This window comes from Tripterygium wilfordii, chromosome 5 (assembly GCF_013401445.1).
Source record: "Tripterygium wilfordii isolate XIE 37 chromosome 5, ASM1340144v1, whole genome shotgun sequence".
Classification (NCBI taxonomy): Eukaryota; Viridiplantae; Streptophyta; class Magnoliopsida; order Celastrales; family Celastraceae; genus Tripterygium; species Tripterygium wilfordii.
Window position 1 is genome coordinate 1,717,174 of NC_052236.1, and position 11,720 is coordinate 1,728,893.

Below are 11,720 nucleotides of genomic sequence, written 5' to 3' on the forward strand. Positions count from 1 at the left end.
AAATAAAGACATTTAACCCTAGAAACGATAACCGGACATCAATTTGCCTAATTGTCAAGTATTTTGTAAGATTTTCTTTTTCAGATATTAAGACATTATAGAATATGATAGTGAACCTCATCTACTTTCATGGTCATACTGGACTCATTGACAGTTAGTCACCTTGTGCACATCAACAAGACAAAACGGGGAAAAAAGAAGAGAGATCCAGTGTTCGGTGCTGAGAATAAAAAGATTCTAAAGGATATCTGTATTACAAGAGCCAAATGGCAATGCATTCAAGTGACGCCATTAGTCAAACATTGGACAAACTGATAGGACGAGAACAGAAGTATAGAGATTTGCAAATTAATTTGATGAATTTCATGTAAAACACATAGTTAGAGCATGCTTCACAGCAAGAACAAAGAAAGAAATTTGTACATACGTACAAGAACAGCAGACATATAGAAATTAATTGAAAATTTGAGGTCTAGGAGAGCAGCATGCATGTATTTCAAAAGATGGTCACCTCCCTCAATCGTCGTATGAAGCATGGGGGGCAGCTGTACATCCAGGGTCAAAGGGATCTTCAGATCCACAACAATGCCAATACTGGAAAACCTGGCCAGAGTCGGGTGTACTCATGGTGCCTCCAGTGTATACACTCTCAAACTTACGTTTTGTTTCCCCTAAAATAGAAGGTTGGGACAACATAAGAACAGCAACTAAGGAAAAAGGGCATATGAGAAATAATGACATCAAGATACAATTTACAAAGTACGTGGATTTTAGACACAAATAGGGCCACTTTCCCGGCACCTCCTCTCTATCTTATTTTATCAGTTTGTGCAGTATAACTGGAGATTTGTGAAAGTGAGTCCATAAGATTTCAAGCCAAAAAAAAAAAGTTCGCCAGAAGATACATGATTTAATAAATGCATAAAGCTAATTCCTTAAGTTTTAAAATCAGAATTCGGCTTTAGAAGTTGGCATAAGTTTGTAAAAACTAATTTGGAAGATATGAATGTTAACCACTGAAGTTAAAGGTGATATGATGAATCATGATTCATGAACATCCAACTCAAAACCTCGGCCTACAAATACAAGCAAGAATGTACATCACATCATTTCTTGTATAAGCCATCAAGTTAGTGAGAAAGGAACTCTGAAAGTCAAGAATATGTCTGTGGTTCCAGAAAATGGATGATACCTAATGCAAAATGTCTAATATAAAACAGAAGCATGACTGCCAAATAGGTTTCATAAGCCATATTGAAAACTCCACCTCCCCATTCCTTTCTCAGTTTCTTGCATCAGAAACACCCATAGAATCTAAGAGAAGGTCAGGGACATTCAAATTCAATAATCAAAATATTTGAGCCATGGATCCCAACAAATTTCCCAACATTTCAGGGCAATATAACTCGAGTTCATAATAAGATTTCCAGGTTCAACTGGCATGAGGTGAATGTCGCATCTTGTTAAGCAATTGGGTCAGTTTGGGTCATGTTCAGCATCTACCACTCTTTGGTCTACTAAGTCCAAAACAGAACAAAACTTTATCTCCTCTCCCATGCCATGAATCAATATCTTTCACAGTTACAACTAATTTGAGATGATGAATGCACATATAAGAGTGATTGAATCATTAAAAAACCGTAGTGGGTACCTCCAAAATGAGCAGTGTGGAAGAGACAAGCGCGATGATGATTGAGTGAAGGGTCGAATTGGGTTTTGCAATTCTTGCAAGTTCTGAGAGTTTTGTCGTTCGAGCACCGAATCCCAGCAACTTTCAGCGATCCTAGGCTTGTTCTTTGATGTAGAATTGGCAACCGCAAGGAAGCAACTCTGCTACAGTGAGCAAGTGTGAAGGTGAAAGCCATCTGTGCACTCCACAGCACTCGCCACTCGTGCTTGGATTTGGGTTTTGGAGACAAAATCTTATTCTTGGCTTTGGCATTTGATAAAGATTGCATTTTTTTGGGGATCCAGGGGATCTTGGCAGTTGGCACACAGCAGCTGATGTTTCCCCTAATCTACGGCTCTAATCTAACAAAATCAATCTAACGGTCTAAAATTAAGAGAGTTATAAATTATTTTTTAAAACCATTTAATTCAAATAAACGTTCTTTCTTTCTCTTTTGGTGAACGACCAACCCTTCAAGAACCCCATGATTCATTGATTCTGCAGTTCTATGGTGATTGCAGTTGATAATATCAATATCGGTGCTCATTTTTGCACCCTCCTTTTTACTTGTTGCAACCCCCTTTGTCAGAGATATAAAATATGGGGTCCAGCTCTGCCACACTCGTACACATCATTCTATAAGGTTGACCCGGTACAAGAAGGGATGCATGATGCTTTTAGATCTCTAACATTGCCTCTTGCCTATTATTGACATGACAGTGTCTTTTTGTTTAGATAATTAACTAGTTTTGTGCTCGCGCTTCACGCGACATGCAATGCAATTTTTATGAAACCTTCATGCCTTGTTAAATTAAAGGTATTTGGTTAGTTTTTTTTAAGATTAAGAAATGATTTGGTCAGATGACGGTGATTTTGTCATTTTTGGTCATAAGTTGTTTCTAACATTAATATTATCATAAGTTGTTTCCAATATGTAATCATTGTCAACTCACGATGACATTATTTAACATAACAATTCCATACTTAGAAAAAATAGATGAGGAAATCATTAGACTTTCCCATTGACAGAAAATTCTCTTTTATAGTTGTTGAAATTATTAAGCCTAAATAGTTAATCAACAGGATATCTTCCCACGGTGTTTAACAAAGCAAGCAGTTAGACATAAGTAAACCTTAGCATCCATGGGAAGTCTACTCTGAATCAATGTTTAGCTTCTTTCTCTTGTATCTCTTCTCATTGATGTCGTCTGGCAAACTACTATTAGCGGATATCCCTTCATCATTGTCTGCTGATTTGTCCTCTGAAATTTCTTCAATCGACCTACCATCATCGCTATGAAATATATGTTGAGCAGAAGAATCTCTTGATGCACCAACAACCTGCAAAATCGATTTTTTTTTTGTTACGAATAGTATTACGTTAACTCATATTTGTACAGTAACGAAAGCAATTTATCTTAGAAACTTCTAACCTCAACACTTGTTTCTGAATGTACTATTGCTCGTTTGTTACGACTTATAACCTGCATAGGCATCTCATAGATTATTTTTTAAAGGTGATTTTTTATTGCAGGGTTCTAAAGTACAAAAATTATTGAAGTAATAGCATTATAGCATTGATTCACACTTAAAGTGAAATTAAGTAGAGAGATGAGTAAGAGAATGTAACAAAAGAATTTACAGTCATCAATGATCAAAGTTTGAACTGTCGCCTACTTACTTCTTCTTGTCAATGTTCACTATGTCACTTCTCCCAGTTTTCTCCACAATCACCTAAAACAGCAAAGGGTCAAAGTTGCAGACAAGTCAGCTAGGGTACCACAGAGCATCCAAAAGTCGGCAAAAGTCACTCAAACATCCACAATTCAATTCATGGCACTATCAATGCAACAATGACAGAATAAAACAAACATCCACAATTGATCTTACATATATTCTTCTAAGACAAGTGAGACATTTGGATTAGCTTCCTTCACCCAAAACTAAATATTTAATTAAGAGGGAATCTATCAAATGTCAGACATTCGAAATGCAAATAGAACATGACCAGAGTACCATGGAAGTATAATATGCAGAATATTTAAGCCTTATCTATTTTTCAGTTTAGTTTGATAGTCTTTAAATAATCAACATTGTTTGCACAGGTTGTTAAGATAGTATAAGCGTAATTTTTTTCCAAAAGACTCGAATTTACATTACATTCTCCAAGAAAAATGTCTGCGAAATACATGGTTCCCAATATATCGAGTTGGGAACCAAAAACATGGGCATAACAGGGGGAAATGGCTGAAGGTGCGAACAGACCCAGGCAGAGAGAGTTGAAACTCGATACCACATGATCAGATAAAAGATGGCAGAGAGTAGGAACTGTTGCGTGATTTCTAACATTGAGTAGGATAATCACCAGATTTAAATAACCAGAGAAAAATTGTAAAAATGTCATTAAGCACTTCAGAAAGAGACATAAATAGAGTACCTCTCTTGATCGCTCAATTCCTACTCCGCATATGAGGCTCCACAAACCATAGAGACCCAAAAAGAGAGCAACCATGCATACCACACGGAATAAGCAGACTGAAACTTTCAGTTCTCATAGAACTCTTTTGCCAATTCCAAAACCGAAGAATAATGGACCGGATAAGATTTTAATCATCATAATCAACAAAATAATTAATCAATGGAGGCTGAGAAAGATGGCCAGGATCTTACCAATAATCAAAAAGCATTAGAATGACCAAAGCTCCCTGGAAGGAAGCACAAAAGGAAGACGGATCATGAGCGAGTCAAGTGAATTTCCATCACCCTTGGAGAGATTGGCTGACTAAAAAGTTTGTACAGAGAGTCGATGACGATTAGAGTTGGGGAATGAAAAGCGAATCTATTGAAACAATTAATTGTAACAAAAAGAGATCATCAAAAAGGGTTAAATGACATAAGCAAAATAATCAAGAGAAATCAACTTCATCTTTTTAACAACAATGGAATCATTATGATGGAAAGTGAAGATCCGAAGACGAACCTGGCCTGGATAAGGAATTGTAGCGCCGTTGCTTTGTGTGAAGAAGAGGAGAGCTGGTAAGAAATTGAGAGAGACCTGCATCGAGAAGCATAAAAATCAAGAGGAGAGAACAACCGTGAAGAGGAGGCTTATGAAGACAGTTCATAATCAAGTAAGAGAGGAACCTGCCTAATAGTTCACCTAATTAAATCACAAGAGGGTTTCATTAATTTAGCCGGAGCAAATCGTTGACATAGCCCAGGGAGAAAAAGAGGCACTGAGAAAAGAGATAAACCAATACCCAAATGGACAAATCATTAGAGATAAAGAATGGGATTCAGAAGATTATACATAAACAATTTTAAGTTCCCCGAATTAAATCACCAGAGGATTCAATAAATTCAGCCGGATAATCAAGTAAGAGAGGAAATTGGCTTACAAAAGAGCAAATCGTTGACGTAGCCCTTGGAGAAAAAGAGGCACTGAGAACAGAGATAAATCAATACCCAAATGGCCAAATCAATAGAGATAGAGAATCGCACAATACAGAAGCATAAATAGAATAAAATAGGTTAAATCATCAGAGGGATTCAATAAATATAGCCGGATAATCAAGTAAGAGAGGTACTTGGCTTACAAAGGAGCAAATCGTTGACGTTGTGACACCCATGTGTATACTATATATAGATGGACAACGAACAGAGAATGAATCTAATATTGAGGAGCAGAACCGTTAGGTAGAAATGGAATGCAAATCGACTTCATTCCTTTTGACTCAAAGATCTGTAGTTATTGCATATATTCAATTCTACTCTCTTAATGCATGAATCAGGGCTTTCCTCTAGAGAAGACGGAAGAGATGTGAGAGGATGAATCTAAAACGCGTCAATAATTGCAGCTTTTTTTTTTCTTTAAACATTAATTTAAATAAGGAAATTTCCAGATGGCACTCGTAAAACGGTTGTAAAATCTGACGTGGATGGCTAAGAATGCTCTATTTCCGTCTCAGGACTCCATAATTATATATGTATAGATGTGTTTTTTTTTTAATTTGTCTTTTTGAAATTGTATGCAAAATTAAGCACATTTGTGCACGGGTACACTACATTTTTTTTTATTTTTTGAAATTGTGTATAAGTAAAAAGGCGGGTGCAAAAATGAACGCCAAATTTTTTTTGTCCTTTTGTTATTATTTTTGTATTTTTATTTTTTATAATAATTTCAAAAAAAATAATGATGATTTTTTTTTGTCCTTTTGTTATTATTTTTGTATTTTTATTTTTTATAATAATTTCAAAAAAAATAATGATGACTTGATGTGTATTGAGAAAGATTCGTACTGTGTAAGTTTTTCAGGTAAAAAAGGACAAGTTACGAAATTGAATTGTCTGGTTTTCTATCAAGCTTAGATATTCAATGTAATCTCCCACCACTCTTACAAATTATGTAAATTATAACACAATGATTTCAAAAGGAAATATAGAACGAGTACATTGAATGTATGATGCAAGTTGTTCTATATACAATGTAACACATGCAGCTGCGCAATCGTATCTGTACCTAAACCATTGAATCATAATGGGAGGCATCGGGTAACCCACTGTCAAGGCAACCTGGACAAAGTGATTATTATTAACAAACCCGATAGTGATAGTAACATGTATGCGACGGTGGAGGCACTAATCGCAGTAGCAAAAATGTCAACCCCTGTTTAGAACTAAGAAAATGTAATATGACATTGTAACGTGAAACAATCAAGTGATCCATGTCAGACATTGTCATCCAATTCTGAACTGGTGGTGGTCTATCTAATTCTCAGAAGTTCAGTGAGTTGTAAATGGAACATGCTCGATAATAATCACCAAATATATCTGCATGCTCTGTCCAGAATGTTCTCAACTCGACAATCAAGTTTTGATGGACGTGCATCCATGCATCCTCGTCAAAACCAAGCAACCCAACAATAGCCTGAAAGCCACAATTTTCATCAGCTCTTACATCTTTTACAAACATAATGTAAGGATGCAATGTAGGTGGGAACTGACTAAGATATACTTGCTCATGGTTAACTAAGCTCGATATTGAAATCGTTTGTGTAGGGAGTGGTGGAGTACTGTAGAGAGATGAACAACTATGTCTACCTGGTTCCTGAGAATGAAGAAAATCGTGCTGAACAAACTCATGCGCTTTACCACGAGTAGATCTGTCTATTTTCTTCTAAGAGGAGGAGCGTACTGATGAACAACTATGCCTGCTTGGTTCCTGAGAATGGTTCAAATCATGCTGAACGAACTCAAATGCAGATGGATTACCATGAGTAGATCTATGTACTTTCTTCTTTGAGGAGGGACGTCCATGAATATTTGTCTTAACAACCAATTGAAGAAGTGTAGTTATTGATGGATTAATTAGCTCCCTTAACTTCCTTAGTAGACTGACTTTATCAAGCCTTGACTGATGCTTAAATTGTTCTATGAATATTTGTAGCTCGACACTACAATCGATATCATCATCTTCAGGACAAACACATGGCAATAAGTCAAGTTTCTTCCAAAATTTATCAATGCAAGCAAGTGGTATAGGACGACCTTCATTTGTATATACTGCAAGCTCGTGCGTACATGGCAGTCCATTACTCGTACGAAGTTTACATCTACAAGAGTAGACGTCTTCTCCGAAAACTTTAGGTCGCTCAAATTCCAACCAAATCAGATTCAATGCGTCAATTGAAACAAAACCCCATAATTCTCGGAATTGCTCTATTTTGAATCGATGTTGGACAATATTTTTGCTTTTTGCCAAACTAGCTTTTAATGATGTGAACTGACCTTGGAGGAGTTGATGAATAGATGACACTGCTAACTCCAAGTCCGATTGTGATGTGCCCAAGTATCGTTTCAACTTAGAATGCTGACTCTCAACTCTGTTAGTTGTCACATTTCCGAATTGCATATACGTATCTCTCCAGGCGGATATGAACATCTCCTTATATGGTGTCAACCATTCATCTTTAATACAATTCACGACCTTCAAGTACTTTTGTAAATTTACCTCAAGAGCAGATAAATTGTACAGATACGCATTTTTTGTTTCTGATTCCAGTAATGTGTGCCACATGGAGTAGAATGCATCCCAAGATTGCTTGTCTTGAAATGATTTTTTGTAGTTGGCTATAACAACTCTGTCGATGTGCCATGTACAGAGCAGTTTCATCGCCTTGAGAAACACTTGGGCACACGACCTCATCAACGTCAAATCTCTATCGGTGACAATTACTCTTGGAGTAGTGTATTCATCCATTGTTGACCGCAAACAATTCAATGCCCAAGTATAATTGTCCTCTTTTTTAGATTGCAAGAATACAAATACAATGCAAGATGTCATCTTCGTTGAAATCACACCGACAATCTCAAATAGAGATATCCTGAACGTGTTAGTTTTACAGGTAGCATCCATCAGTAACACATACTGGAATGCACGCAATAGTTTCAACGAGCCTGGATGTGCAAATAATAATTCTTTAAGCTCATCAGTCTGAGCATTGCTTCGATTAAAGAAAACGTACCCGTACTAGTGTAGGAATGACATGAGTTGTTGCATTTGGGATTTACCAACTTTCTCTGCAGTCCGAAACTTCTGACGTGCATTGTATATAATATTAATAGTGGACATGCTATTCGGATCCCTGTTCTTCAACGTATACAAGATGTTTAGTGGCTTAACCAAATTCTTAGACAAATCCACCAATATATCATTTTCAGTAACAGAAAGCCTACCCACGTATGCATGACCCTCCATATATAATGTCGCGGAATGGTTATGCGTTCCACATACCATACTTACCATCCAATCATCATATGTGTTCAATTTCAACCCTTTCACTCTAAATGGACATTCCATTTCTTTTGTGCCAACTAACATTGTGGAGGTTTTCTTACTTTTGTAGGTGCCCCCATGTTTACATTGTAACAATAATTTGTGTCTCCTCCCAAATCCACCAATCTCTGACATTTTCATAACAATAACAAATCCCAAATTGCGTCCAGCATTTTGAACCCATTCAATTAGCGATTGACGTGAATTGGATACCTAAAAATGTAATAATTTAGGTATGAATTAACAAAATATAACATATATGAATTTAGTTATGTAGCATACCATGTCGGTGGAAAATTCATTTGTAACATCAACTTCAATATTTTCTTCACTCACATCCATAAGTTCCTCTTATTGTTTTATTTCTTATAAGATAATATCATAATCACTTGACAATCTTAGATCTTCACCCCAAAGTTTCTGATGATCCATATTAATGCGGAATCTGCATTAGCAAGTAGATAAAATGAGTGTCTAATCATTTCTACTAAACATCATACAGAGGCCCCTTTTAAATTAAACCAAAGAGAAGAACAAAGAAGATATACCGAGCTCAACTATCTCCAAACTCAAGAAAGACCTCTAGTGATAATGAAATCAGTATTGATGTTGCAGGTTGAAGTAGAAGTTTTGATTGGAAAAGTATACGCTCCTCTTGTTGTAGAATGACAAAAATGTTTTTATGGAAGAGATATTAGGGGCTTTATGGGAATAAAAATATTAATTCTAAAATTATAATAAAAAATATATGAGTATGATTAAAAGAATCTCTAAAAAATAAAAAGAATATCTGAAAAGTAAAAAAATCTCTGAAAAAGCAAGCAAAATATCAACGATCCTTTTTGTTATTATGTCACTTCCAAAGAGGTGTAACAATTAGAAAAGGGGTGTAAATATCAACACCCTATCAAAATACGCCTCAATTAAGATATTGACACGTGTCTATTTCTAAAGGATCTGAAGAACACCTCGGTATAATTATTGAGTGTCACCTAGGTATCACCTTGGTCACTAAAAGACAGATCGGTGAATCATCCCATCATAAATGGGATGCGCATTTTTAGTTTCTATGATCATAAATGAGCGGTTACAATAATAAAAGAGCGGTTATATCCGCAACATATAAAAATGGACATCTATTCAAGTAAATCTCTCTTACTTTTTCACTTATTACTATGAGCTTACCATCGAACTGACTTGAATGTCGGAGTGTCCCCGAAAAAAAATCTTAAGGACCTCATAGTTCATATTTATAACCAGTGCAGAGAAGCAGAGCAGTCTAACAGTTCATGGTCCAATCAATTGAGACGACAATAAGCCCGTGGAGTAGTTACTTCAACTAGTTCGATTCTACTCGTCATCGACAGTTGTGAACATGAAGCTATATGTAATATTTCTTATGTTGTTAATGGTAACGTTATGGTCGGTAAACAAAGGAGCTCTTGCATTTTATTTTTCCTTTTGCTTGACGTGGATTTGCCTACTGTGATTTGTGTTGGTTGTGTGAAATTTTTTTCTGACTATAATTGTATGAAAAATTTTCATTTCTTTGTTTTTAAATCTTTCTTCATTTCTTTGTTTGTAATTATAACCAGTAATCACAAAATATAGCTGAAAATGAGGTCTCTTTTCAAATCTTGATGAGGTACAAGTTTTGGAGCTATTAGGTTTGTTTTTCTTGGATAAGCTCTCCTAATAAACTCCATTGCAAGTTTTGACAAAATAATATTTTCTTCATAAAATTAGGTTTCTTTTCTCTTGGAATAAGCTCTTTTGATAAATTACATAGCAAATTTCTAGAAAAATACTTCGTTTCGCTTCATAAAATTAACTGTAACAATGGAATTCAAGAAAATAATCGTCATCCGCTGCAACGCACGGGCTGTCAACTAATAAAACTCAAATAGACATAACAAACAAACTCATGTCAGTGAGCATCATCTGAGTTTAGCAATATTAATTGACATAATAGTTATTCTGGTCTCGGATATTTTATGTTATATCAAAAATTTAAATGTTTATTGTTGTGTTAAACTACTTGATTAAGAGTCTGTTTAACTATAATAAATATTATTAAAACGTCATTAGAGTACCATTACTCCAACAAGAACTCAAAATCGTGCATCTTTTCTTCTAAAAAGAGAAAAAAAAATTGTGTGTTGATTCACTTTAAATTTAGTTAATAGACCAAATCATCACAAAATGTCTACTGTGAGATTTGGACTGAAGAACCTGATTGCACAAATAAGGCATCATATTGGGGAGGTAGGTATTAGATGGTAATGACTGGTAATTGAGCCCCATACGAGTTACAATTTTTTTTTCCCCTTTACTAATAGTTCTAAGATTATTTTTTTTTTATTTCCAACATGCAATAAACGTGAAGAATGCGGATTAAATTGATCTTAATTTGCTATATTAAGGCCAATTTGGAGCTTCTAAAACCTCCATTAATGGATACCAAATCCTAACAAGAAAATCCTGTACCTTGTACCAGAAGAAGAACATGAACTCTGTGCCTGGCAAAATTCAGCACTGCCAATTCCTGTTAGCCTAGTCAATGTTCACACACTTTTCACTCAACAACTCCCTCCCTCCCCTCTCTCTCTCTCTCTCTCTCTCTCTATATATATATATATATATATATACACACACACACTATATGCTGTGTACACATTCTCTATTCTCTTCTATAAATAGTGACTGGACACACAAATAAGGCTAATATAATATAAAGCAGAGAAGCAGAAACACATCAAGAGCCTGTAAGAAAATACCCTTTTAGTATTAACAGCAAGGGCAAATGAAAATGTTCGGAAATGGGTTTGAGCATATGAAGATTGAGGTCTCCATAAACAAAAACATTTCTTTCTTCCTTTCATATATTAGTTTACCATGCAAAATGCTTCCTCTGACCTGGGTTTGTTCTACATTTTTCTTCTCTGCAGACACATGTTCTCCAAGTACACATTAACTGCCAAGGTTGCAAGAAGAAAGTCCAGAAAATGCTAAGGAAAATTGAAGGTAATATACATACATACATATATATATATATATATATATATATATATATATATGTATTCAGACTAAACAAAGACAACACATGTTTTCTGGTTTTTGTATATTCAGGTGTCTACTCAGTGAACATACATGCAGAACAGCAGCTGGTGATAGTGTCAGGCAGGGTAGATTCTACAACTCTGATAAAAAAGTTGG

The 11,720-nt window shown here is 35.5% G+C and overlaps 2 protein-coding genes and 1 long non-coding RNA gene across 10 annotated transcripts; all 3 read right to left on the reverse strand.

Annotated features, from left to right (window-relative positions):
* Positions 1-328: 328 nt before the first annotated feature.
* On the reverse strand, positions 329-1,962 carry LOC119998939. Its single transcript, XM_038846419.1, has 2 exons — positions 1,652-1,962; positions 329-671 (listed from the first exon to the last, which is right to left on the reverse strand). Exons 1-2 carry the CDS (start codon positions 1,956-1,958, stop codon positions 517-519), a joined length of 462 nt encoding a protein of 153 aa, XP_038702347.1. The 5' UTR covers positions 1,959-1,962; the 3' UTR covers positions 329-516.
* A 618-nt stretch (positions 1,963-2,580) lies between these two features.
* On the reverse strand, positions 2,581-5,509 carry LOC119998445. 8 transcript variants are annotated; one of them, XR_005468254.1, is made up of 9 exons: positions 5,266-5,509; positions 5,068-5,110; positions 4,830-4,905; positions 4,650-4,724; positions 4,340-4,508; positions 4,107-4,230; positions 3,351-3,403; positions 3,103-3,153; positions 2,581-3,010 (listed from the first exon to the last, which is right to left on the reverse strand). It is a non-coding gene; the product is annotated as an uncharacterized LOC119998445 (long non-coding RNA). The 8 variants fall into 8 exon arrangements; XR_005468253.1 differs by having other exon boundaries at positions 4,814-4,905; XR_005468251.1 differs by having other exon boundaries at positions 4,340-4,451; positions 5,266-5,508.
* Positions 5,510-6,443: 934 nt separating this feature from the next.
* Positions 6,444-8,846, reverse strand: LOC119999129. The gene is made up of 6 exons (XM_038846647.1): positions 8,787-8,846; positions 8,472-8,717; positions 8,240-8,357; positions 7,457-8,125; positions 6,864-7,141; positions 6,444-6,776 (listed from the first exon to the last, which is right to left on the reverse strand). The coding sequence occupies exons 1-6, from the start codon at positions 8,844-8,846 to the stop codon at positions 6,444-6,446; spliced, it is 1,704 nt and encodes a 567-aa protein (XP_038702575.1).
* Between the last annotated feature and the right edge of the window lie 2,874 nt (positions 8,847-11,720).